A 26250-nucleotide genomic window follows, 5' to 3' on the forward strand; every position below is an offset into this window, starting at 1 on the left:
ATATAAGCATCAAATAAAACAAAACCCTCTCAAGGAGGAAAAAAAGGAAAAAGGAATCAGGAATCGCCTATGGTCACCATTGACATATATATTCCCCCCCCCCCCCCCCCCCCGGTAATATTCAACTACATCCAATCCCCGAAAGAGTGCCGTAAATGACACCCATGAATTGTAGACATCCCCCAACCACCCCTCCCAGACTCCTCCCCTCCACTTCCTCTTGTAAACCCCTCCCCCCAACCTCGGTTCCTTCCCCCAACTTTTCACCCCGACTAGACTCACTGAAACCTGTTCTAGCAGGCTCCGATGGCCGCAGCCCCTCCCCCACCTCACTCCCGTTCACTGGCCGGCTTAAACTGGCCAGCGTGGAGGCCTCCGCCCGGGTCTCCTTGCCCGGTCCCAGGAAAACCAAGAAATCCCCTTTAGCACACAACCTTAACATACACACCCAAGCCCCAAAAACACATCATTGCAAATAAAACTCTTCCCTTGTCCAAATATACAGCATCAGCTCATTTAGTACATACAGCAACACGCAGTGAAAAAATAAAGTTACATGAGGCTACATGACCCGCTCTCAGTCCCATTTCTCAATTCTGCCACAGTCCTTCTGCCTTTGCAAACTCCTCGCCGCTTCCGCCGTCCCAAAATAAAAGTCCTTGGATTTGTAGGCCACCCTCAACTTAGCTGGGTATACTATGCCGCACTGCACCTTGCTGATGTACAGTGCCTTCTTCACCCGGCTGAAGGCAGCCTGCCTCCTCACCAGCTCCACCGTAAAGTCCTGGAATATGCGTATACCAGCTCCAGCCCACTGCACCATCCGCTTCTGCTTTGCCCAGCACAAGACCGTCTCCTTCATGCCACACCTACGGAGACACACAGTTACTACTCTTGGTGGCTCACTCGCCTTTGGTATAAGCCTCCACGACTGATGAGCCCAATTCAGTTCATATCGAGAGGGATCGTCCCCCTCCCCCAATAGCTCCGCCAACATCGTGGCAAAATATTCGGTCGGTCTCAGTCCTTCCACCCCTTCGGGCAGACCCACGATCATCCGATTCAGCCGCTTGGATCTGTTTTCCAGGTCTTCCATTTTGGCTCGCAGACCGTTGTTGGTCTCTATCGCCTTCCGCAACTCCTTCCCCATCGAAGTGAGTTGATCACTGTGCTGCGATAATACCTCTTCCATGTCCTTCAGTGTCTCACCTTGCTCCCGCATCTCCGCCGCTGCACTTGATACCGCCGTCCTCACCGGGGCAATCGCCTCCTCCACCGGCACTTTCAATACCGCCGCCATCTCCTTCTTCATCGCTTCCATGTGCTTTGTGAACTGTTGTTCAAGTTCCACAGCCATCATTTCTTCTGCTGTGAGCAATGCAGCCTCCCCTGGTGCCCCAGACTCCGCTTTCCTGACAGTTCTTGCGCTGACTTTTCCCCACACAGACGGACTTTCATTAGGGGCTGGTTTAGCTCACTCAGCTAAATCGCTGGCTTTTAAAGCAGACCAAGCACGCCAGCAGCATGGTTCAATTCCCATACGAGCCTCCCGGACAGGCGCCGGAATGTGGCGACTAGGGGCTTTTTATAATAACTTAATTGAAGCCTACCCGTGACAATAAGCGATTTTCATTTCATTTTTCATTTCATTAACCCGCTTTTTCATGGCCATTGTTTTTCCAAACTGTGCCTTCTTACAGCTTTTTCAGTCTCCGTTGCCCCCGGGACCAGGCGTTAAAACCCCAAACTTTCTATTCCCGAGCGGGAGCCCTCCAGTGTGCAGCTGCCTCCTGCCCGCTGTCACCGGAAGTCCTGGTCACAAGTGTTTATGATGTTAAAAACTTTATTTCCAGCACTAGGTTTCAAATTGTACAGAATCTAAATTGGTGATCAAAGGTTTTACATAGAACATAGAACAGTACAGCACAGAACAGGCCCTTCGGCCCTCAATGTTGTGCCGAGCCATGATCACCCTACTCAAACCCACGTATCCACCCTATACCCATAACCCAACAACCCCCCCCCCCCCCCCTTAACCTTACTTTTATTAGGACACTACGGGCAATTTAGCATGGCCAATCCACCTAACCCGCACATCTTTGGACTGTGGGAGGAAACCGGAGCACCCGGAGGAAACCCACGCACACAGGGGGAGGACGTGCAGACTCCACACAGACAGTGACCCAGCCGGGAATCGAACCTGGGACCCTGGAGCTGTGAAGCATTTATGCTAACCACCATGCTACCCTGCTGCCCATCGATAAACATATCGATAAACGTTGCTGCTTATTTTCAAGTCTCCTTTGAGTTTAATTGGAGATTTATGTACCTGCTTTGCCCAGTTCCAGTTGGTGTATTTGCTATTTGTTCAGTGGTGATTTATCAAAAAATTTAAGTTAGTTGGATTCAAGTATGAAGCATGGTTTTCATATAGAAAAGTTTGATGGTTAAATGTTTGACTTCAAAGTTGAGAGCTGAAATTAATGTTAGATGGGAGATTTATAGTTATCGGAAGAATTTTGCATCAAGGTGTATTGTCCTAAAATTTTAGGCAGAATCTTCCATTATGCAGTCTCAATCTGGTGGCAGGTAGGAAAGTCAGCATAATTCCAGCTGGGTGGAAGTAAACACTTCAATTTTCTGCTTCTCAGCTAATTGAAAATCGCTTATTGTCACAAGTAGGCTTCAAATTAAGTTACTGTGAAAAGCCCCTAGTCGCCACAATCTGGCGCCTGTTTGGGGAGGCTGGTACGGGAATTGAACCATGCTGCTGGCCTGCCTTGGTCTGCCTTAAAAGCCAGCGATTTAGCCCAGTGTGCAATTAATTATGCATCTGTAAGGAGCACGGCATATCTCGTGGTGGGGCACGCAGGAAGTTGCCTGCCTACCGATACCTCGTGGGGTCAGGGATCCTGAGGCTATATTTAAATAGCACTCGGATAGCCGTTCACTCAAGGTAGATCCAGTGGCCACATCCCGAGGCATGCAAAGGTGCCTCCGATATGGCCTGTCGATTGTTTCTAGATCAGAACAACCTGCAAAACACCCATAGTTGGGCCCGTGCTCACCATTGCAATGGACCCATTCGCCAGCAACTCAACTTCTTCAGATCCTTCTGCGTCTTACTCCTCAGGCCTTTGGTCCTCCTTGCCCTGTGGCAACCTATGATGGATCCTCCTCTTCATCCTCATCGCAATAAAAGACATGTTCAAGAAACCTCCCTCGGATACTATTCCACTTGTTTCCACTACCCATGAGACGCTTGAGAGAGAGATCATTGCCTTGGCAGCATAGAAATATGAGCCACGTGAGGCTTGTCAACCATGACCACTCAACGGGAGGATGGAGGCTTGAAGTCTCACTCAATGAGACCTTCACCTTCTGAATGCTCACACTGGGCCCGCCACCCTAATGCATCCAACTCACCGCCCCCACCCCCTCTCATAGCGTCTCTTCCCTCCTATCACCAGTACCCTGATTTCAACTGCCAGGATCCCACCGGTGACACCACTGACCCCAGCTTCTAAGATACCCTTTCTTCAGACTTCCCTGGACACACTCTTTCTTTGCCTCTCCCTCCCTCCCTGGCTTTCCATGAGCACATACACCCCGCTGCAGCCTTTGTGACCAGCAAATGGTATGCAAGATCTCCAAGAAGGTGAAATTGGCGTCTACTGACGTCAAAGCCAGGTGCACACCGCTTACGTACAGTCAAAAAAAATTGAAAGTTCGAAATCGTTGGCCAGGAACCTAACTTGGATGGTGAACCTAATTTTGGCCTTTTAATGAGCATGCATGGAATTCTGGAGATTATTCGTCAAGAAACTCAACCTGCTTTGAAATTTGGCTGAGCAAAATTCAAACAGTTTATCCCCCCACCAGGAAACATGTTTTTTTGCCTCCTGACAAATGAAGTGTCCCGCACATCGCAATTCCCTCTGATGGTGGAATCGAGAGATTCTGCCCTTCATCTCCTTGAGGAAAATATAGAAAGCACTTAAAACCTGGTGAATGACAGAAAAGTACACATGGTAGTTTATAAACAGCAAAGAATATTTTGTACCAAAAAGTGACATCTGTATAATTGGACAACAATGATGTATTAGTCACCAACATAATTCATCCCCTCAGTGACAAATAGTGCTGTAAAAAGTTACGGGATGGGTGAGATCTGTGTGACTAACAGTGGTGACTCAGAAAAGAAGCATATAATGATGACTTGTTAATCAGAATATTTTATTCAAATAGATTAAGTAACAGGCTTTGCCATTTCTGTGAAAATTAATGCTTTATCCATCCACTTATTTAGTGAACAGTGAACAAGAACATTGTCCACACATCTTTTTGCAGTGAAGTTGAAATACTGAAATAATACTTGTACCTCTTAAGTTAATGATTTTGGAATAAAATGAGCATGACATTAAGTCTCAACACTTAGATTTAAGGAAACTTTCTCGGGTAACCAGTTTCCTGTCCAAAGTAACCGTGAATAATTGCATTGCGTTTATTTCAACCCTTAAGGTGTGAATGGGCAGTAATTAGAGTTGGCTGACTTGCCTTCTATTAACATTGAGGCTTCGACCGCTGTTCTATTTAGTGGGCCAGCCACTGCCTGGAGTATTGACCTTTTTCAGGCAAGAGGGCCTTTTAATGCACATACAGGGGTCATTTGGCTTTGAAGGGAACTTATGGAAAAGATGAGCTATAAATTATTTTTGTGATAAATGGAGCTAAGCTGGGCCTCTCAAAACTTAAACAGGGCTGCTGCATGTAATAGCATCCTTTTATGGCTATTTGTGAACGTTTGTCGAGAAATCAAAACTGGAATAAACCAGTTTGGTTGGATACTTGAACTCCATGTACATGCGCCAGTCTCTCTTTATTTGGCAAGATATCAGAGTCTGTCATTGAAGATAGGATTATGTTTCCCTAGCTGAATAAATTTGGTGGATGCAGCTTTGATCAACAGTCTTTTAGTGTGTATGTGGAGCTGGAGATGAATCTCGCTGCCAATAATATCCTTAAAGACGCTGATAATCCAGCTGTTAATAAGGCAAAGAGGAATGGGCAATCTTTTTTGATGGAAATAGACCTACAAGTTTATGAAATGCTCAAGAATTTGCTTGCACCTGCTAATTAAGCCAAAGGACATGCTGCTATTGGGTCATTTGTGTAAACTTGAGCAGCAAACCTAAGCCATTGGAGATTGCAGAAAGCTATCGGTTTGGAACCAGGAACCAGTGGCCCAGTGAGGATAATGGGAATTTAACTACAGTTTTGAGAAAGCTGCCCATTCATTGTAATTTTGAAAAATTTCAAGAGGGAGGATTGCATGAGAGGTTTGTGTGTGGTTTAAGAAGTGAATGTATTTGCAGTAAGTTGCTGACATTGCCAAAGCTAATTTTCAACATAGCTTGCCAAATAGCATTGTCCGTGCACATGGCAGAACATACACACAATTCACAGTGCAGAAGGAGGCCATTTGGCCCATCGAGTCTGCACCAGCTCTTGGAAAGAGCACCCTACCCAAGGTCAACACCTCCGCCCTATCCCCATAATCCAGTAACCCCACCCAACACTAAGGGCAATTTTGGACATGATGGGCAATTTAGCATGGCCAATCTACCTAACCTGCACATCTTTGGACTGTGGGAGGAAACCGGAGCACCTGGAGGAAACCTACGCACACACGGGGAGGATGTGCAGACTCCGCACAGACAGTGACTCAAGCCGGAATTGAACCTGGGACCCTGGAGCTGTGAAGCAATTGTGCTCTCCACAATGCTACCGTGCTGCCTCTTGAGGAATTTCGGATGAATCGAACAAGAAGCAGCAAAACTCCAGACATTTTACACAGCTTGTTTGCTGCATATGGGTTCCCAGAGGAAAATGTGTCCGACAACAGACTCTCAGTTTTGTTTCGAAGAGTTTATAAAATTCATGAGAATTAAGGGGATAAAACACATGAGAGTTCAACCATATCACCCTGCTTTAAATGGAGCAGCAGAGCACACAAAACAAATTGTTAAGCTTATTCGTGTTTTACAAGTGTTACAAATTTGAAGGAACTTTTTTTTGTTTATTGTGACATACCTCACACATACACTAGCAGAAGACCAGTTTTATTGTTTCTTCGAATACAGCCTCAAACAAAGTGTCCATTGTTAAAACACATTTAGCACAGCCAATAGAAGAAAACAAATCAGAAGTGACAGAGTCAGATGTGGTAGAGAGAGAGGTAAATAGATGAACCAGAAGTTTAAAGTAGATGCTTGGCAGTGGAAAGTTTAAGTTGTAATATGGATCATGGCTGGTTCTCCGTTTTGGAGACTAGTTTTTTCCACCGGAGTAGAGTCGCTCCTGGCCTCTTCTAGTGCGAGCTGCAGCACCCAGGAGTGATTCTCTCTCCTTCTCCATGGAGCAGAGCTCACGGGATTCTGTCGGAAACCGAGTATTGGGCTGGCAATTTTGAGCTGGTGACTCGGTACCGAGGAAGGTATCTGGTTCCCCCCCATACGATGCATAAACCTGCCCCCAACCCCATCCACTGACAAATAGGGACATCCTTCCTCCCCCCCCCCCCCCCCCACCACTACACAGGAATAATGGGTCACCGCCCCACTGACCGACTTCACCCTTCAGAGACCCCTCCATAAGAGATCCCTCCCATCAGAGACCCCCTCCCATCAGAGACCCCCTCCCATCAGAGACCCCCTCCCGTCAGAGACACCCCCCCCCCCCCCACCCCATCAGAGACCCCCATCACTTGGATTTCCAGGAAGCCTCTGACACTTGTAACAGTTGCTACTTTAAAGACTGGATTTTTCAATGTACTGCCTGGACTGCTCTTCAGCTTTCAGACAGGGCTTTCTGATGGCAGGGTGGCGGTCATAATAGGGTCTCTGTTGGGGCGCTCTAATGGGGTCTCTGTTGGGGATTGTCTCTGTTGGGGGGGTGTCTCTGTTGGGAGGGATCTCTGACAGGGGGTCTCTGGTAGAAGCGTCTCTGATAGGGGGGATCTGATTGGGTGTCTTATTGGGGGGGGTCTTCGGGGGGCCTCTGTTAGGGAGTGTCAGATGACGGTATTTGTTGGGTGTCTCATGGAGGTCTCAGTTGGCGGTCTGATGCGGTGGCAGAATTTGCATTGTGGGGGGGGCACCTGCCGATGGGCTCTTTGGGGCACCCATGTTACATACTGATCTTCTTGACCCACTGGGGGCCCACCGCGTCAGGGCCATGCTTGGAAATACCTGCATCAGTCCACATGACTATTGGTTGAGAGGACTGGAGTACCGCGTGGAGAATCGGGCTTCCAACTTAGTGACGCGATGCAAGTGGGTGCAAATGACCCGTTTGCACGCTCCCACCAGCAGGGTGTATGTAGCATGCTCATCCACTGGCAAGGGGGCAGAGCATTGGAACTGGCCTTGTTTTTAGCCTGACTTCAATTCCCTAATGGCTCAAAACCCCAGTAATGGCGATGGAGAATCCAGTTCCACGTTTTACCTTCAGAGGTTCATGACAAAGGAAGAACCAAATGAGTCTGGTGAATTGGATAGTTTGAATGTGAGGAGAGTACCAATACTTACTCCAACATGTGTTGTGCCAGAAATCAGATCAGATCAGAGTCAGACAGACATGTTGGCTGAAGTGGAAAATTCAATTGAAGATCAAGGGCAAAGTCAGTCTCTGTTGGAAAGACTGTCTCCTCACAGTGAGGTCCAGATGGGTCAACGCCCTTCCCCAAGGTCTCACTGTTTTGGTCAGGAAAGGCAGTATCTGTTGTGCTCTTTTGTTTTCAGGATGGTGAAGGTTGTTGTGTTAACAAAGAACAGCAAACTGTGTTTAATAAACAAAGCTAATTTATTACACTACACTGAATTAGATTCAAACATATTACTAAGGAATTAGTTAAGTAAAGATTACACTACATACCTGCACTATTAACTATACTATTAGTGCAACTATCTCACAACTACTCTCTCTTGCTTCTCTTGTTCTCTCCTGCTCCCTCTCCTGCTCTCTCCTCTATCACTCATCTGTCTCACTCATCTGTCTCCCAGAAGTCAAGGAGGCATGCACTATTTATGTGGTTGCTCGATAGCACCATCTAGTGACAAGAGTAGTAACATTACATTAACCCCTTATGTGCTTTACAATATCCACATATTGTAACAGTATCCTCTTAGGAATAAGGGATCAGTGGTTAAGTTGGATTTGTAAATAAATGAAAAACAACATGTAGAAATTTTATGAAATTTGAAAAAGTGTAACAGCACTCACTTGTGGCTATTTGTGTATGTTTAAAAATCAAAACCGGAACAAACCCATGAAGCTGAGAGCATGTGCATGCAATTTCTTGCAAGATATCACACTGCCTATACTGACTCCTCACCACAGTTAATTATGATATAGAACAAAGAAAAATTACAGCACAGGAACAGGCCCTTCGGCCCTCCAAGCCTGCGCCGATCCAGATCCTCTATCTAAAACTGTCGCCTATTTTCTAAGGATCTGTATCCCTCTGCTCCCTGCCCATTCATGTATCTGTCTAGATACATCTTAAATGGCGCTATCGTGCCCACCTCTACCTTCTCCGCCGGCAATGCGTTCCAGGCACCGACCACCCTTTGGGTAAAGAACCTTCCACGCATATCTCCCTTAAACTTTTCCCCTCTCACCTTGAACTTGTGACCCCTAGTAATTGAGTCCCCCACTCTGGGAAAAAGCTTCTTGCTATCCACCCTGTCTATACCTCTCATGATTTTGTAAACCTCAATCAGGTCCTCCCTCAATCTCAGTATTTCTAATGAAAATAATCCTAATCTACTCAACCTCTCTTCAGAGCGAGCACCCTCGATACCAGGCAACATCCTGGTGAACCTCCTTTGCACATTCTCCAAAGCATCCACATCCTTTTGGGAATGTGGCGACCAGAACTGTACGCAGTATTCCAAATGTGGCCGAACCAAAGTCTTATACAACTGTAACACGACTTGCCGACTTTTGTACTCAATACCCCTTCCGATGAAGGAAAGCATGCCCTATTCCTTCTTGACCACTCTATCGACCTGCACAGCCACCTTCAAGGTACAATGTACCTGAACACCCAGATCTCTCTGTACATGAATTTTCCCCAGGGCTTTTTCATTTACCGTATAGTTCGCTCTTGAATTGGATCTTCCAAAATGCATCACCTCGCATTTGCCCGGATTGAACTCCATCTGCCATCTCTCCGCCCATCTCTCCAATCTATCTATATTCTGCTGTATTCTCTGACAGTCCCCTTCACTATCACCAATCTTAGTATCATCTGCAAACTTGCTAATCAGACCACCTATACCTTCCTCAAAATCATTTATGTATATCACAAATAACAGTGGTCCTAGCACAGATCCCTGTGGAACACCACTGGTCACAGTTCTTCATTTTGAGAAACTCCCACTACTATTCTCTGTCTCCTGTTGCCCAACCAGTTCTTTATCCATCTAGCTAGTACACCCTGGACCCCATGAGACTTCACTTTCTCCATCAGCCTATCATGGGGAACCTTATCAAATGCCTTACTGAAGTCAATGTATATAACATCTACAGCCCTTCCCTCATCAACCAACTTTGTCAGTTCTTCGAAGAATTCTATTAAGTTGGAAAGACATGTCCTTCCCTGCACAAAACCATGTTACCTATAACTGATAAGCCCATTTTCTTCCAAATGGGAATAGATCCTATCCCTCAGTATCTTCTCCAGCAACTTCCCTACCATTGCCGTCAGGTTCACCGGTCTATAATTGCATGGATTATCCCTGCTACCCTTCTTTAACAAGGGGACAACATTAGCAATTCTCCAGTCCTCCGGTACCTCATCCGTGTTCGAGGATGCTGCAAAGATATCTGTTAAAGCCCCAGCTATTTCCTCTCTCACTTCCCTTAGTAACCTGGGATAGATCCCATCCGGATCTGGGGACTTGTCCACCTTAATGCCTTTTAGAATACCTAACACATCCTCCCTTCTTATGCCGACTTGACCTCGGGTAATCAAACATCTATCCTGAACCTCAACATCCGTCATGTCCCTCTCCTCGGTGAATACCGATGCAAAGTACTCATTAAGAATCTTACCCATTTTCTCTGACACCATGCATATATTTCCTCTTTTGTCCTGGAGTGAGCCAACCCTTTCTCTAGTTACCCTCTTACTCCTTATATATGAATAAAAGGCTTTGCAATTTTCTTTAGCCCTGTTTGCTAAAGATATTTCATGACCCCTTTTAGCCCTCTTGATTCCTTGTTTCAGATTGGTCCTACATTCCCAATATTCTTCCAAAGCTTCGTCTGTCTTCAGTCGCCTAGACCTTATGTATGCTTCCTTTTTCCTCTTAGCTAGTCTCACAATTTCACCTGTCATCCATGGTTCCCTAATCTTGCCATTTCTATCACTCATTTTCACAGGGACATGTCTGTCCTGCACTCTAATCAACCTCTCTCTAAAAGCCTCCCACATCTCAAATCTGGATTTACCTTCAAACAGCTGCTCCCAATCCTCATTCCCCAGCTCATGCCGAATTTTGGTATAGTTGGCCTTCCCCCAATTTAGCACACTTCCTTTAGGACCACTCTCATCTTTGTCCATGAGTATTCTAAAACTTACGGAATTGTGATCACTATTCCCAAAGTAATCCCTGACTGAAACTTCAACCACCTGGCCGGGCTCATTCGCCAAAATCAGGTCCAGTATGGCCCCTTCCCGAGTTGGACTATTTACATACTGCTCTAGAAAACCTTCCTGGATGCTCCTTACAAATTCTGCTCCATCTAGACCTCTGACACTAAGTATATCCCAGTCAATGTTGGGAAAATTAAAATCTCCTATCACCCTGTTGCTCCTACATCTTTCCATAATCTGTTTACATATTTGTACCTCTATCTCATGCTCACTGCTGGGAGGTCTATAGTAAAGCCCCAACATTGTTACCGCACCCTTCCTATTTCTGAGCTCTGCCCATATCGCCTCACTGCTCGAGTCCTCTATAGTGCCCTCCTTCAGCACAGCTGTAATGCAACTCCTCCACCCCTTTTACCTCCCTCTCTAACGATATCCTGGGATATTTAGTTGCCAATCTTGCCCTTCCCTCAACCAAGTCTCAGTAATAGCAATAGCATCATACGCCCAGGTACTAATCCAAGCCCTAAATTCATCTGCCTTACCTATTTCACTTCTTGCATTAAAACAAATACACCTCAGACCACCAGTCCCTTTACGTTCTTCATCTGCTCTCTGCCTAATCTTCCCCTTAGTCACGCTGACTTCATGATCTAGTTCCTTACAGGCTTTACTTACTACCTCCTTACTGTCCACTCACCACCTCATTTGGTTCCCATCCCCCTGCCACATTAGTTTAAACCCTCCCCAACAGCGTTAGCAAAAGCACCCCCAAGGACATTGGTTCCAGTCCGGCCCAGGTGTAGACCATCCAATTTGTAGTAGTCCCACCTCCCCAGAACCGGTCCCAATGTCCTAAGAATCTGAACCCCTCCCTCCTGCACCTCCTCTCAAGCCACTCATTCATCCTGCCTATTGTTTCATTTCTACTCTAACTACCACGTGGCGCTGGTAGCAATCCTGAGATTACTGCCTCTGAGGTCCGACTTTTTAACTTGGCTCCTAACCTTAAATTCTGCTTGTAGGACCTCATCCCGTTTTTTACCTATATCATTGGTGCCTATATGCACCACGACAACTGGCTGTTCACCTTCCCCCTTCAGAATGTTCTGTAGCCTATCTGAGACATCCCTGACCCGTGCACCTGGGAGGCAACATACCATTCGGGAGTCTCATTTTCGACCACAGAACCGTCTATCTACTCTCCTTACAATTGAATCCCCTATGACTATAGCCCTTCCACTCTTTTTCCTGCCCTGAACCTGGTGCCATGAACTTGGCTACTGCTGCCTTCCCCTGGTGAGCCATCTTCCCCCAACAGTATCCAAAACGGTATACCTGTTTTGGAGGTAGATGACCGCAGGGGACACCTGCACTGCCTTCCTGCTTTTTCCCTGCCTTTTGCTCACCCATTCCCTTTCTCCCTCAGCAATCCTGATCTGCGGTGTGACCAATTCGCTAAACGTGCTATCCACAACCTCCTCAGCATCGCGGATGCTCCAAATTCAATCCATCCGCAGCTCCAGGGCCGTCATACAGTCTAACAAGAGCTGCAGCTGGACACACATTCCGCACGTGAAGGAGCCAGGGACATCAGCCACGTTCCTGAGCTCCCACATTGAGCAAGAGGAGCATAACATGGGTCTGAGATCTCCTGCCATTTTTAACCCTTAAGCTTAACTTATTCCAACTATAATATCAAGTAATAGATAAATGAAAAAGGGAAAGAAAAGAAAAATTGTTACCAATCACACGATAAAAAAAATAGAAAAACTTTACCTTATCAACAAACCTCAGGGAAAAGAGAAACTACTTACCAATCACCAGCCAATCACTTACCTACTGGCTGTGACGTCATGGTTCAACTTCTTTCTGCTTCTACCTGCCCTTGAGTCTCCCTCTTGATCTTTACTCGGCTGGGATCCTTACAGTGTTTTTTTTTGTTTAGAGGAGGAGGTAGGGCGGGAAACACTGAAGAAGTGTTTCGGGTTTAACTGTCACTTGACAACAGCTCATCCACAAACCACCTTCTGGATACAGTGACCGCAATGCACTGATGCAAATTTTCCCCGCAACAGCCAATCAGCGGCTCCGCTCTGCTGCCCTCTGCTGGATCTCCCCACCCATGCTGCTGGACAGGGTGCCTGCTATTGGATTGGCCTAAATCCAGTGACGGCATTGGGAAACCCATTTGAAGCATACACTGGTGCTACTTAAATAAGGCCAAGTTTCAAAATGACTTCCCTTCTCCACTGGCAGGATGAACGACTGCCAAATCCCACAGCAGTCAGCCCCTCAAAATTAAAATCAGGCCCATTGCATGGCATTGGTTTTACCTAGTTAGGAAGTTTTGGCATTCACACAACACAGTAGAAGTTAAATCTATGTAATCTGGATGTTTGGAACCTGGGCCATTCATGGGCATCAGAAGGAAGTGTTTGTGCATTTGGTGGAAGGCATATGAGTTTAGGAGCAGATTATTGAGGTCTTAATGTGCATGGGTGAATGGAGTGACTCAATTGTTATCAGAATACTAATAAAGTATTCTAATAAAGTAATAGAGGGGTTGGGGTGTTGTTGGCATCAGATAGTAGAGTCTGGACGCCTGGGAGCACTGAGCTGTTGAGATCATGGGAAGAGTTTGGGTAAAGAATAAGGCAGGTCTGAGATAGAAAAAAACACGTTATAATCAGCTGCCTGCATTGGCTTCGAGTGTGATTGAATTTTGTATCAAAGTCTATGAATTCAAACAATTGGAGTGCTTTGTGCAACACAGAGTCACAATCATATCACTTCTTTAGCAGATGTTTTCAGTGAGCTTCATTACCTTTTCTCATAAGGTTCATTCTCCCTTTTTAAGAATAGATATTGGCTGGGATTTTCTGTTCTGGAGACGAACGGTGCGATCTCCTTGGCCTCATTACACTCTTTCTTAAACGAAACCAGGCCGGAGAGTAGCAGAGGAGGCCAAAAACAAGAGCCGTGCCAGGCACCAAACAGTTTGCAATGTAACCGGCCCACTCCCGTAGGCGAAATCGGGATCTCGCTGTAGCGTGGCGAGAAACCAATTATCACCACTTAAGCCCTATTTCCATACAATTAACGAAAACGACCCCATATCCAATGGCCTCCTGTGATTCAGCAGCCTCCTCAGCAAGTGGTCACGTTGGCGCTGATTACTTCTCCTTTTGAAAAGCATGAACCTGGCGGAAAGGCTTCTGTGGGGAGCCGAGGAAGTGGGTAGCCATCTTCGCTTGCAGACAAAGAGACCAGGGATAATGGGTTTGCCACCCCGGTGCTCAGCGGGGTGTGGGGGACCCTCTGCAGATGTGGGCCATCATGGGGTTATGGTGGGGTGCGCTTTGGGGGGGGGGGGGGTCAACCGGAATGGGGGAAACCGCTCGCGACACCACCATGCCAACTCCTGGACCATGTTTATCCGTTCCTGGGGCAACCCTTGTCCCTACTCGTCTACCCCGCTGATCACCCAAACGCCCCACCGACTGCTAAGGCCTCTGACCGTGAAGGCTATTGCTGATCGGGAATTGGCAATCGTAGTTAAGTGAGCACTTCACAGATGCTAAGTGAATACCCGTGTGTGGGCGGGCCCTGTAGCATGTGAGAGTCATTGCCTATCATCCCAATCACACCTTGATGCCTGGACACTGTGCTTGAACACCACGGGAGGCAACACTACATATGCAATATCCGAACACCCAGGGGATGAGGACTTGACTGGAGTGTGTGTGGGTGACACGGGGAGGGGGGAATGCCTGGAGAGAATGGCAAAGGGTCCGGGGATCAACCCGCATTACGGAAGAAAGTGACAGAGGCATCATAATGGTTGTGCAAAAAGGAGTTCAATGAGCTGTATAATACCCCACTCCTGGTGATGCCACCCTCCCCAACCCCCAATCCACGCCCTACCTAACCCCCATGCCCCCTCCCCCGGTGCCCTCAGTGATCCTCAATGTGCCTGGCCCTCCTAGCTCTACCACTATGTCTCAGTGTTTCCCCAGGATGCACATCTGCAAAGGAGGCAGCCAGCTGCCTACCTCGTCCTGTAGCCCTCAATGCCCCTTGGGGTCCTCTGGGGGCTCTGGGGCTGGAGGGCCCCGACTCACTTGTCGGCGGCACATGAATAGCTGTGCGTCAATATCCTGTGTGTCAACCTCAAGACACGGCCTCATCAAATGGGTGGAGCGGGTGCCCACTGTCGCCGCCCCATGGGACAGGTCCAGTTGGCACCCAGTACCCCCATTTCCCGCTCAATGCCGGCAGGGCCCTGGGGTTCACCTTGGGATGGGAGCGCAGGTGGTTCGTGCCCTAGCTGCCCCTGCATCATCTGGCTCTCCCCATGGTCCACACCATTGTGTCAACGCCTTGGGCGAACCTCCTCAGTGACTGGGCCGTGCTCTGCAGTGCCTCAGCCATGCCCGCCTGAGACTGGGACAAACTCTACAGCGCTTCAGCCATGCCCATTTGAGAGCGAGGCATGTCCCGCAGAACCTCATCAAAGTCGGCCTGATATTGGGTGACATCCCCCAGTGAGGCATTCATTTTGCCGAGGCCCTCAGCCATGGCCACCACCGACTTGGTGATGGCTTGGACAACTTCACAAATGGTGCCGACATAGTGCACCAGGCTCTCCACTGTAGTCGCCATCCTAGCAGTGTTGGCCTCAGAGCCACTCATTGCCGACGCCTTTTCCTGCGCCCAGACTCATCCAAGCGGCAATGGATCTGCTGGAGAGACACTGACATCTCCCTCTGAACATCCCGGCCACTCCCCATCACCTCCAGCAGCTCCAGGTAACCCTGTTTCAGGTGTTCAACGTAAGGCTGCGACCCAGCTGGGTCCTGGGGTCCAGCAGACCTCCGACAACTGTCTTACCTGGGAGTTCCTGCCTCCACCAGATGTGCATCGTCAGCACTGTGGTGCTCACCCGATTGTGACCCAGAAGCCTGACCACTAACATTTGCCACCTAGGTGCGTGTACCTGCACTGGTGGAGGGTGGGGATGACAGCTGCCGCGACAATAACAGTTGCATCCTCGGAGCTCTCCTCCGAGGTATTCTTCGCGGAGTCAGGAGAGGGGGCCACCCGGCATGGTCTAGCGCCCTCTGCTGGAGGACTGCAGGAGAATGGACATGTGGTCAGTGGGAGGGATAGGTCAGTCAGTAAGGCAATAACAACTCATGTTTGACAGGTCCTCTGGGTGGGGCCTAGTGGTCACTCATCTCTGCGGCGTCGGTCAGCCTCCGCTTGCTGATCGCTCTGTCCTCGGACGCCCCGGTCACCTCCAGGGCCTGCTCCTCGAAGGAAGTGGGGATTTGTAAGTCTGGCACTCCACCGTCAGTCTGGGTCCTCTCCCGTCAATTATGGGAGAGCTTTGCCTGAGGGGACACAGAGACATCATTGTTAGCCATACACTAGAGGTCATCTGGAGGGTTGGGGGGGGGGGTTGGATGCTCCCTTATGGGGGATGTTGGTGTCTACTCACTCGTGCTCAAGATTGTTGATCATCTTCCGGCACTAGATGACAGTCCTCCTGGTCACACAGCCTGAGCTGACTGCTGCCACCACCTCATCCCAGGCAGCACTGGCTGCCTTGTGGCTCACCCTCCGGGACCCCCGGGGAACAGGATATCCTTCCTGGCCTCCACTGCATCCAGCAGCCTCCCCAGGTCAGCATACACAAATTTTGGCGCTGTTCTCCTTGGCACCATTGTTGTGAGCTGGCTGGGGTTGGCCGAGCAAGTCCAGATTGTTAATGGGGGGCTGGTGAGCGCGGTCCCAGCGGATTAGCTGGCGAGTCAGCATTGGTGTCGAGAAGCCCGTGAGGCCTTGTTAAGTGGACCAGTTAACGTTGAATAGTATTGCCGGCCTCACTGGGACGAGCGCCGGGATACTCGCGCCAATTCCCACTCGCTAGCACATTCTTTTTCAGTGCCTTAAGTGCCAGTGAGGAATCGGGCTGGTCTCTGCGATGCTGGGAGTGGAGCCCAGGTGCGAGTCTCACTCCTTAACCATGCAACAGTTCGCCGGAATCCTGATATCGGAATGCCCCGATTCTGAGATCCGGCGGCAGGCACCGCTTCCTCCCACAATGCTAGTTCATTCCCCTCCCCCCACCATGGGAATATCGGGTCATCCTCTGACAGCATGCATGAGGGTGACCTGACCTCACCCCTCACTGATCGCCCACTCCCATCAGTCACTGCAGTTTCACTTACCCTTTCCTAACATCCGCTGCCTCAGACAGAAGTCTTTCAAACAGCAGCTGTTACAAGTATCAGAGGCTTCTTCAAAATCCAAATACACTTGAAAGGACTTCAAATCTGCTGGCAGTCTTTGAAATGCAAATCTTCCCTTCCATTTCACACAGCATTACATTTCACTAGACAGCGATTGACAGTTTAATTGGTCCAGACGCAGGTGCTGAAGGATTGTTTTTCTTCCCCTTCCTGCTTAAATGCACCTCCATAACCCTGCTTTGATGCTAGCCACAAAGTGTACAAACACTCATGTTATGATTAACATCAGCTCATCATCACACTAAAAGCAACTAAGTGGTCTCAAGACTTTGTTATTATTCTGTGCTTGAATGTATGACTATTTGTTTTATTTGATATTGAATTGCAATGTGAAAGGGCAGTATTATTGCAGCCCACCTAACCAGCCATGACTCCTGATTTTATGGAGAGAGAAACAGAGATTACAAGTTGGGTCAATCACCTTTCAGCAAAATGTTCTGAAGTTCATACATTATTTGTTGCTGAGTCTCTGGCAGGAGAATTGTTCCATGAACATCCTGGTCATGTATCGCCTCCTGCTGAGTATTGAGGAGGAAACATTGAACAGAATAGTGAGCACCAAAATGCACAAATCAACATTGCACAATAAAAGACTGATCTGCTTACTCTGCACACCATGTTTCTGGCTGATATTGATTTTGTCGCTAACACATGTACTAATATTCAGCCAAGTGTGATTCACTCTTCAAGTGTGCATGTGTTACATGGACACCATTTGCAAACTCCAAGGCACTTAATGTTCCCAAAAAAACAAGTGCTAATGATCCCATTTTCCCGCCCGATGTGTAATACGCATATATGTACTGAAAAATTAATTGGCTTGTTTTGTTATTTTTCTGTTGTAATGCGGATGGCCTGTTACTATTTTTCAGGAGATGAAACATGTTCTGCAGAGTAATGTTGTGGCCTACATTGACCTCTTCAAACCTGTGGTGGGAAACGGAACCCTGAACACCGTTGTGTCAACTTCCCTTCGGCAACTGGCAACAGATGTTGTAAACATGGTATGTTGCATTTAGCGGATAACCAAACTACTATGTATTGTAAAACAAAACTTTTTTTGTGTGTTTCGTGTGCAGTGAGCAGACTGGTAGATATTGCAGTCAAAAATAAATCAGCCAGTCGATAGAATGAGGCCTGATCGCCTCAATTCTCTCTTTCATCCGTGAATTTACTTCTTCTTTATAATGGCGTATTTTGTTCTCTGCCAGTCTGCGTTTTACTGTTTTGTTTCTCTGGGTTTTCTTTCATGTGCTAAGTTTTAAAAAAATGTTTGTGCCTTTATTGCACCTGTTTCTTTTTTTATAAACCTGTCATTCTCTCCACTTCTACAAAATGATCTGGATATCAAAAGCAACTCGAAGCGACTATAATTTGCTGATTACACAAAATGCGGAGAACATTGGTGACACAGCATGAAGCAAAAGATTTGTGTCAGCATATGGACTGCTTGTGCAACCCAGCAAGCAAATGCAAATGAAAAATAAGACCAATAATTGTTAAGTGTTGCACGTAATTCGAACAAATCAGGGGCATAAGCATACAATGGAATTGAATTAACGCAGGAAGATTTTGAAAGGAATTTGCGATTACCACTAATCAAATTAAATGCTCACACAATGTGGCAAAGGAATTTTGAAAGTTAAAAGAATGCTAAACTATAGACATACCCAAAGTACAAGAATATAAATATAAAAGGTTATACACCAGCTGCACAATAAACTAATTATACTTCATTATGGAATAATGTATGTTAATTGGATTGTCTTTCCACAAAGATAAAAACTTCCATTAAAAAGGGTACAGAATGAGCACTATGACTAATCCCAGTGTGAGGGATAAACTGCACAGAAAATCTGGAGAAGCTACAATCTAAAGAGGTGGCAGTTGAGGAGGGCCTCGTTGCAATATACATGCGACTTCCAAATTGCATTCAAAAATGTTTTCTTCCTCTCAAAATTCCATTCCGATTAATTCTCATATCTTTGAATGTAAAATCCGCCATAAATCAGCACAATTGTGCAGTATTTTCAAATGCATTTTTTAGACGTATGATTTTTTTAAAAAAAATCTTTGATATATTTAAAAGGGAAAACCTGGTGCAGTTTCATTAACACAGCTGAAATTAGGTTTATCAGAAAAATATCAATTTTTAATCAGTATCTAGTCCCATCACCCGAGAGTAACTCGAACTTAAGTAACTTAAATTTGTTTTTAAAATTTATGCAGTACTATTTTCTAGTTGTACTGGTGTTGAGCAGGCAGTTTCTCAGTGAGTTACTTGACAAAGACAAAAGCTAGGACTTCCGGTGACGGCGGGCTGGAGGCAGCCGCACATTGGAGGGCTCCTGCTCGGGAATAGGCGTTTCGGGGGTTTTAACGCCCGGTCCCAGGGGCAACGGAAGCTGAAAAAGCTGTAAGAAGGCACAGGAAGGAGAAATCATAGAATCATAGAATTTACAGTGCAGAAGGAGGCCATTCAGCCCATCGAGTCTGCACCGGCTCTTGGAAAGAGCACCCGACCCAAGTCCACACCTCCACCCTATCCCATAACCCAGCAATCCTGCCCAACACTGAGGGCAATTTTGGATACTAAGGGCACTTTAGCATTGCCAATCCACCTAACCTGCACATCTTTGGACTGTGGGAAGTAACCGGGGCACCCGGAGGAAACCCACGCACACATGGGGAGAATGTCCAAGCTTGGGAAAAAACGGCCGTGAAAAAGGAGGTTAATGAAAATCCCCCGGTGAGTGGAAAAGAAAGCGCAGGAACTGTCAGGAAAGCGGAGACTGGAGCACCAGGGGAGGCCGCATCGCTCACAGCAGAAGAAATGACCAAAGTGATGGTTGTGGAACTTGAAAAACAGTTCACAAAGCACATGGAAGCGATGAAGAAGGAGATGGGGGCGGTATTGAAAGTGCTGGTGGAGGAGGTGATTGCCCCAGTGAGGGCGGCGGTATCAAGCGCAGCGGCGGAGAGATGGGAGCAAGGTGAGACACTGAAGTGGAAGAGGCATTATCGCAGTACAGTGATCAACTCACCTCGATGGGGAGGGAGTTGCGGAAGGTGACAGAGACCAACAAGGGTCTGTGAGCCAAAATGGAAGACCTGGAAAACAGATCAAGGCAGCAGAATCTGAGAATTGTGGGTCTGCCCGAAGGGGTGGAATGCCCGAGGCCTATGGAGTATTTTTCGATGATGGTGGTGGAGCTATTGGGGGACGGGGACGATCCCTCTCGATACGAACTTGATCGGGCTCATCGGTCGTGGAGGCCTATACCAAAGGCGAGTGAGCCGCCAAGAGTTGTAACTGTGTGTCTCTGTAGGTACAGCATGAAGGAGAAGGTTCTGTGCTGGGCAAAGCAGAAGCAGGTGGTGCAGTGGGCTGGAGCTGATATACGCATATACCAGGACTTTACGGTGGAGCTGGCGAGGAGGCGGGCTGCCTTCAGCCGGGTGAAGAAGGCACTGTACATCAGTAAGGTGCAGTCTGCCATAGTATATCCAGCTAAGTTGAGGGTGACCTACAAATCCAAGGACTTTTATTTTGAGACGGCGGAAGAGGTGGAGAAGTTTGCGAAGGCTGAAGGACTTGGCAGAATTGAGAAATGGGACTGAGAGCGGGTCGTGTACCGATGTAGCCTCATGTAACTTTATTTTGTTCACACGTGTTGGTGTATGTACTAAATGAGTCAACGCTGTATATTTGGACAAGGGAAGAGTTGGGACTTTCATTTGCAATGATGGTTCTTTGGGACTTGGGTGTGTATACTGGGGTTGTGTGCTAAAGGGGATTTCTTGGTTTTCCTGGGACCGGGCAAAGGGGAAGGAGACCCGAGCGGGGGCCTCCACACTGGCAGGTTTAAGCTGGCCAGTGAACGGGAGTGAGGTGGGGGGAGGGGCTGCAGCCATCAGAGCGCGGTAGAATAGGTTTCGGTGAGTTTAGCCGGGGTGAAAAACTTGGGAAGGAACTGAGGTTGTGGGGAGGAGTTTACAAGAGGAAGTAGAGGGGATGAGTCTGGGAGGGAGGGTGGGGGGTGTCTACAATTCATGGATGCCATTCACGGTACTCTTTCGGGGATTGGATGGCATTGAATATTAGGTGGGGTTTGGGGGGTGGATTACATATGTCAATGGTGACCATAGGCGATTCCTGATTCCTTTTTCTTTTTTCCTTTTTTCCTCATTGGGAGGTTTAATTTTATTTGATGCTTATATTGTCAGGTGGGCTGTTAATTGAGGGGTGGTGGAAGGATGGGATCGTTGTTGTTAATAAGGGGATTAATATTGTATTCGTTACCGTTTACTGTTTGTTGGTGGGGTGTAAATTCTGAAGAAAATGTGAAAATCGAGAATAAAAAGATTTAAAAAACAAAAGCTTTCAAAATGTGTCTATTAGTGTCCTTGCCCTTAAGAGAAAGAAGTAATTTTAGAGCTTCCATAAAGACTCATGGACAAGCAAAATTAACAAAGACTTCCAATGACACTGATTTTGATTTGGGGCACGGCCAATTTTGCAGCTTCAAGATGGAGACACTAAGGTATGGCCTCATTCTCTTTCAATTATTTTCAGGTAGAAATTCTTTCCACTTTGGTGCCGCCTTCACTTTTTATGGTGCTGCCTGGAGAAGATAAAAACAAAACCACTGTAACAGCCATTTGATTGGCTAACTTCCAACAACGTGTTCTCAGCATTTAGACCCATTAGAGCTGGAGAGGGACATTGATCTATTGAGCCTGCTCCCCAGTTTTATTAGCTGGACTTTTCATTATATCTTATTACCTCTATTCCCCAAGTAAGCCTCTATCTTCCTTTTAAACACCTCGTTAATTTTGTATGAGTGGCCTGTTTGGACTGTCTTTTCCTGCTCCTCCTTGCGGAAAGAGTTTTTTTTTCTAAGTTTATTTCCAACAGTCTCAGATAATGTTTGAAGACCATGGGGCAGAAATTGAACCCTCCCGGTGCAGAATGGGGACAATTACTGGTTTGTCAATGCTGTGCCCGTGGCCCAAGGGCACCTGCAGCTAGATCTCATGGGGGTGGGGGGGGGGGGGCAGCAAACGACACACCTAAAAAGAAAGCCCTCCCTGCAGCTATAATGTGCAGCTGGTGGGCTAAACAGACTGAGGATGGGACTTCCACCCCTCAGTGGGAATAAGTTCCGGGCTCAGGAGGTGGCAGCCAATCTGATTACCCGGCAACTCCAGCAATGCCAGAACGGAATGGTTCGCAGTGCTGAGGCTGTAAGCAGGCCCACGCAGGACATCAGTGGATCCCGGAGCCAGGTAAGTCCCTTGCTTTTAGGTCAGGAAGGAATCAAGAATCCTATGGAGGGCAGGTTTTGGAGGCCAGGTGGGGAGGAACAATGGACTGGTAATCTTGGGAAGGGAGGCCCCCAATCCGCACAGGGAATCCACCTTTTAAGCACTTGTGTTAAAAGGACGGCGTGCCTACACCAGCCCACTGCTCACTGAAGCCCTCAGACCTCACAGTACTGCTCGCCATACCCTGTCAGTAGCCATTAAAGTCACTGTGGCCTGAAACTTTTCTGGTTCCTACCAAGGATCAGTAGTGATCCTTTGTGTATCTTTCAAGCAGCAGCCCTCCTTTGCATCTCACTGGTTACTGATGCCACAATGCATACAATTTGAAACAGTTGGGGCCTCACATACACAACAGCACCACAACTTCCAGCAAGCTTCCTTACGCTGAAATCCGGAAGTTGCACGTGCTCCAGAGGAGGCTTATATCAAGTTGTCATCCCTCTAAATGTCTTCAGCCCCGTGCAAAAAATAAGCAGATGGTAAATAATATATTTCTCATTGTGAATCAAAATATTTTCGGAAGTTCCCTGGCATTATTTGCACAGCCCCAACCCACCCTCACACCACACTGCGCCACCGAAAAAAAACCCTCAACCCCGACCCACCATCACCTCCAGTTCTACAAGCTCCGTGCAGGGAGCCCCTCCCACAACTACACAGTCCCACCCATATTGGAATCAGCACTTCATGGGGTGCTGGGGTGGCAGGACTGCAGGGAGAGAAGACAAGGGTGCTGGCATGGGTGGAGAGAAGCCAAGTGGCAATCATGTCCAAGGGAAAGCAACTGGCAAACTTTTATAACTGTTATAAAATAATTAAAAAGTATTTAAAAGTTCACCACACTTTTCAAAAGCTCCCCAATGGGTTGTAAATATTAGAAGTAATTTAACAAAAACTCTCATGTCACTAGTGAAAGATTGGCCTCAAGGGGCATATCTTCAGCTCATGTGGTCGAAGGTGGGTGTGGTTATGCTAATGGGCGTGGTTGTACCGATAATATGCCAACGTGCGAAACCTCGCTATTTGTACCAACACTCGGCCCTACTGCAGGAAGAAGGTGAATTTCACTGCAGTTTATGGACAAGGTAAGGTTGGACTTATTTGTAAAGTCAATGGCAAACACCACAACTTTACCAGTGGCATCTCCCACAGACTTTACCATCTCTCCATCCTCCACTTTCTCATGCGATGCCAACCTCATGATGTGAAAGGATGCCTCCTCCATTCAGAGTGGTGTTGGAAGGAAAATGCAGGCCAGTGTCTCCATTCAAAACCTTCATCACACTCAGAGATAAAACAAGTGCCATGTTGTGCCGCAAAGGCAGCTCGCCACAATGCAGCGTGGTCAATAAAAACTGGAGACTCCGCACCCGGGGTCTACCTGGCTCGCAATGCATCACAAGATCTGACGCGATCTCACAAGACGTTGAGATGTCAATCCCGCCCATTGTGGGCGAGATCATTTTTTTTGGCAAATCTGCATATTAAAGTGGGACAGTTAGTCTCACTTTAAAATGCAGATTGCTAAGGTACCTGAGGCTTTGGGATTTATCTCCTTTGCCTTGGAGAATTTGGGCAAGCGCCGTTCACCATTGATCTCCACAAACGGGGACCAGGTGGAACGGCACTCGTGGAGGTCTCCCAGGGGTGGTGCCTGGCACTTCTGGTGCCACCTGGGCACCTTGATAGTGCCAGCATGGCACCCTGGAAGTGCCATATGTGTGCACAGGTGGCACTGCCAGCTGGCATCAGCACTGCCAAGGTGCCACCCTGGCATTTTTTGAGCACACGTGTGTGATCGGGCCAGTTGCCCTGCATGGATGTCCGTGGGGTGCGGAGGGGCCAGGAACCCTCCAATGGTGCATTTGAGCTGTGGGGGGATCGGGGCGCATTTTTAATTGGCGTCCCGATCTCTGGCTACACTGCAGAGTTCTGGTGAGTGGAGCTCCTCAGAGTGCAAAATGGGGCTATGTACAGCCTTGGCTGTGCGTTCCCCGCTGAGGCTCCTTGTACAACGTGAGTCGTGTTGCACAGCCATGTGCTTCTCTACACTGCGAACGCCTCGAAACACGCGGCTAAACATGCTTGCTATGTGACTTTGTTCGAATTAGTTGAATTGTGCCCACCATCTCCAGTTCTAACAGGAGGAATATCCACACCTCCCTCGCTATCTCCTGTTCACTAGTGCAATGCTGTTAACCCAGTGTCACCCGATCTAATGGCAGGAGAAGACCTACTGATGTGAATGTATCTGCACTGGTGGAGGGTGCGCCTGAATGATGTGAAAATATTGGCATTGTGGCCTCCATCTCATCTGAGAATTCCAGTGATGTTACTGTGTCAGTGGCCATCACTGGTCCTGTGGGAGAGATAAGGAGAATTAAGAGGTAACAACAGATATCTCTGCAGAGCTGATACTCCCAATGCAGCTGAGGTTTTGTCATGCTGTCGGATGGGGAAGACTGCATACTGTCCCCTTCCTCTACAGATCTCGATATCTTTTTGCCCTTTCCCATCGGTATTCTCATCTCTCTATGCCCGCCTTAATGCGACGTCACCCTCACAGTGTCGAAGGATGCCTCCTCTATTCTATGATGTGGAGATGCCGGCGTTGGACTGGGGTGAGCACAGTAAGAAGTCTTACAACACCAGGTTAAAGTCCAACAGGTTTGATTCAAACACGAGCTTTCGGAGCGCAGCTCCACCTGAGGAAGCTCGTGTTTGAATCAAACCTGTTGGACTTTAACCTGGTGTTGTAAGGCTTCTTACTGTCCTCTATTCTAGTCAGGATGGTGCACCCCTCATGTATGCATCCTCAAGCTGGCACTGTGCACCAGCTACTCCTGCAAGGAAAATGAAAGACTTCAGATAATGCTGACCTTCCTCGCTATTTCCATTGGCTCATTTAAGTGAGTTGCTGCATTTATCAGTACTGCTCCACAGGTGTTCCAGGGATTTACCCAGGATAGTTACCTTGGACACTTGTTCCTCCCGTGTTGAGGTGCACCATGCAATCTAAGGCTTCACAGCTGGTTTGCCTGCTGGTGGCTGCAGAGCTGGAGGCCTGCCATCTTGGTGTCACTCCACATTCACCTCAAGCCATTGAATCTGTTACAGCCCAGATCTTCCTCACGATGCTGCAGCTGCTTACTTCTTCCGCCTAGCCTCCTTGGTTTGACTGGGTAACTGCCTCCTGTCACTATCCAGGAGCAGGATAGCTTCATTATCTCTCACAACCTCCCGCATTACCTCGAGGGCACTTTTGGGCCTGGAATTCCATGGATGCTTGGCCTCTATCTTTCCAGCTCCATGTTTCACCCTCCCATAGCATTTCAACATGGCAACCACAATAACGGCTGTTATCTTCCCATTAAATCAGGCTTATGCTTTCAGCTCCCACCTCCTTCCCATGCCTGCCAGCCCTAGTTGACAACCAAACATGCCCTCCAGCCAATTCATACCACTCTCAGGTCGGGACCTGAAAATAATGGCAAGGTCAGGATTCAGACTACAAAACAAAAGTCCAGGCCCTCGTCTCATCACGCCACCCAGATCAATCTTCAATATTCGGTGCACTCTTTTGAGTGAAAAATTAACTTTGTAACTGTATTTTAGCCAATCTAAGGTCAATGTTTGCTTTGTGACTCCAGGGTAAATGGAGGAATGCTCGTGGACCCGCCTGCATCTTGACCACGCCGGCCCTTTCATGGGCTCAATGTTTTTGGTGATAGTGGACGCACATTCCAAATGGTTGGACGTCCACCGGGTAAGCACGGCAAGCACAGCATTGACAATTGAAAAGCTCAGGGCCTCGTTTGCAACACATGGACTTCCGGAGGTATTGGTGTCAGACAAAGGAACGACATTCACAAGTGGGGAATTTGGAAAATTCCTGAAGGAAAACGGAGTCCGTCACATCAAAACGGCCCCTTGCCATCCAGCGAC

At 47.7% G+C, this 26250-nt stretch overlaps 1 protein-coding gene across 7 annotated transcripts in view; it reads left to right on the forward strand.

Annotated features, from left to right (window-relative positions):
* LOC119975416 (inactive N-acetylated-alpha-linked acidic dipeptidase-like protein 2) overlaps nucleotides 1-26250 on the forward strand; it is a 1151524-nt gene that overhangs the window by 871252 nt on the left and 254022 nt on the right. For all 7 annotated transcript variants that reach the window (XM_038815043.1, XM_038815042.1, XM_038815041.1 and 4 more), the window contains one exon: nucleotides 17850-17981. In XM_038815043.1, the coding sequence (XP_038670971.1) occupies nucleotides 17850-17981 (132 nt within the window). The remainder of the gene's footprint in view (nucleotides 1-17849; nucleotides 17982-26250) is intronic.

Source organism: Scyliorhinus canicula, chromosome 13 (assembly GCF_902713615.1).
Source record: "Scyliorhinus canicula chromosome 13, sScyCan1.1, whole genome shotgun sequence".
Classification (NCBI taxonomy): Eukaryota; Metazoa; Chordata; class Chondrichthyes; order Carcharhiniformes; family Scyliorhinidae; genus Scyliorhinus; species Scyliorhinus canicula.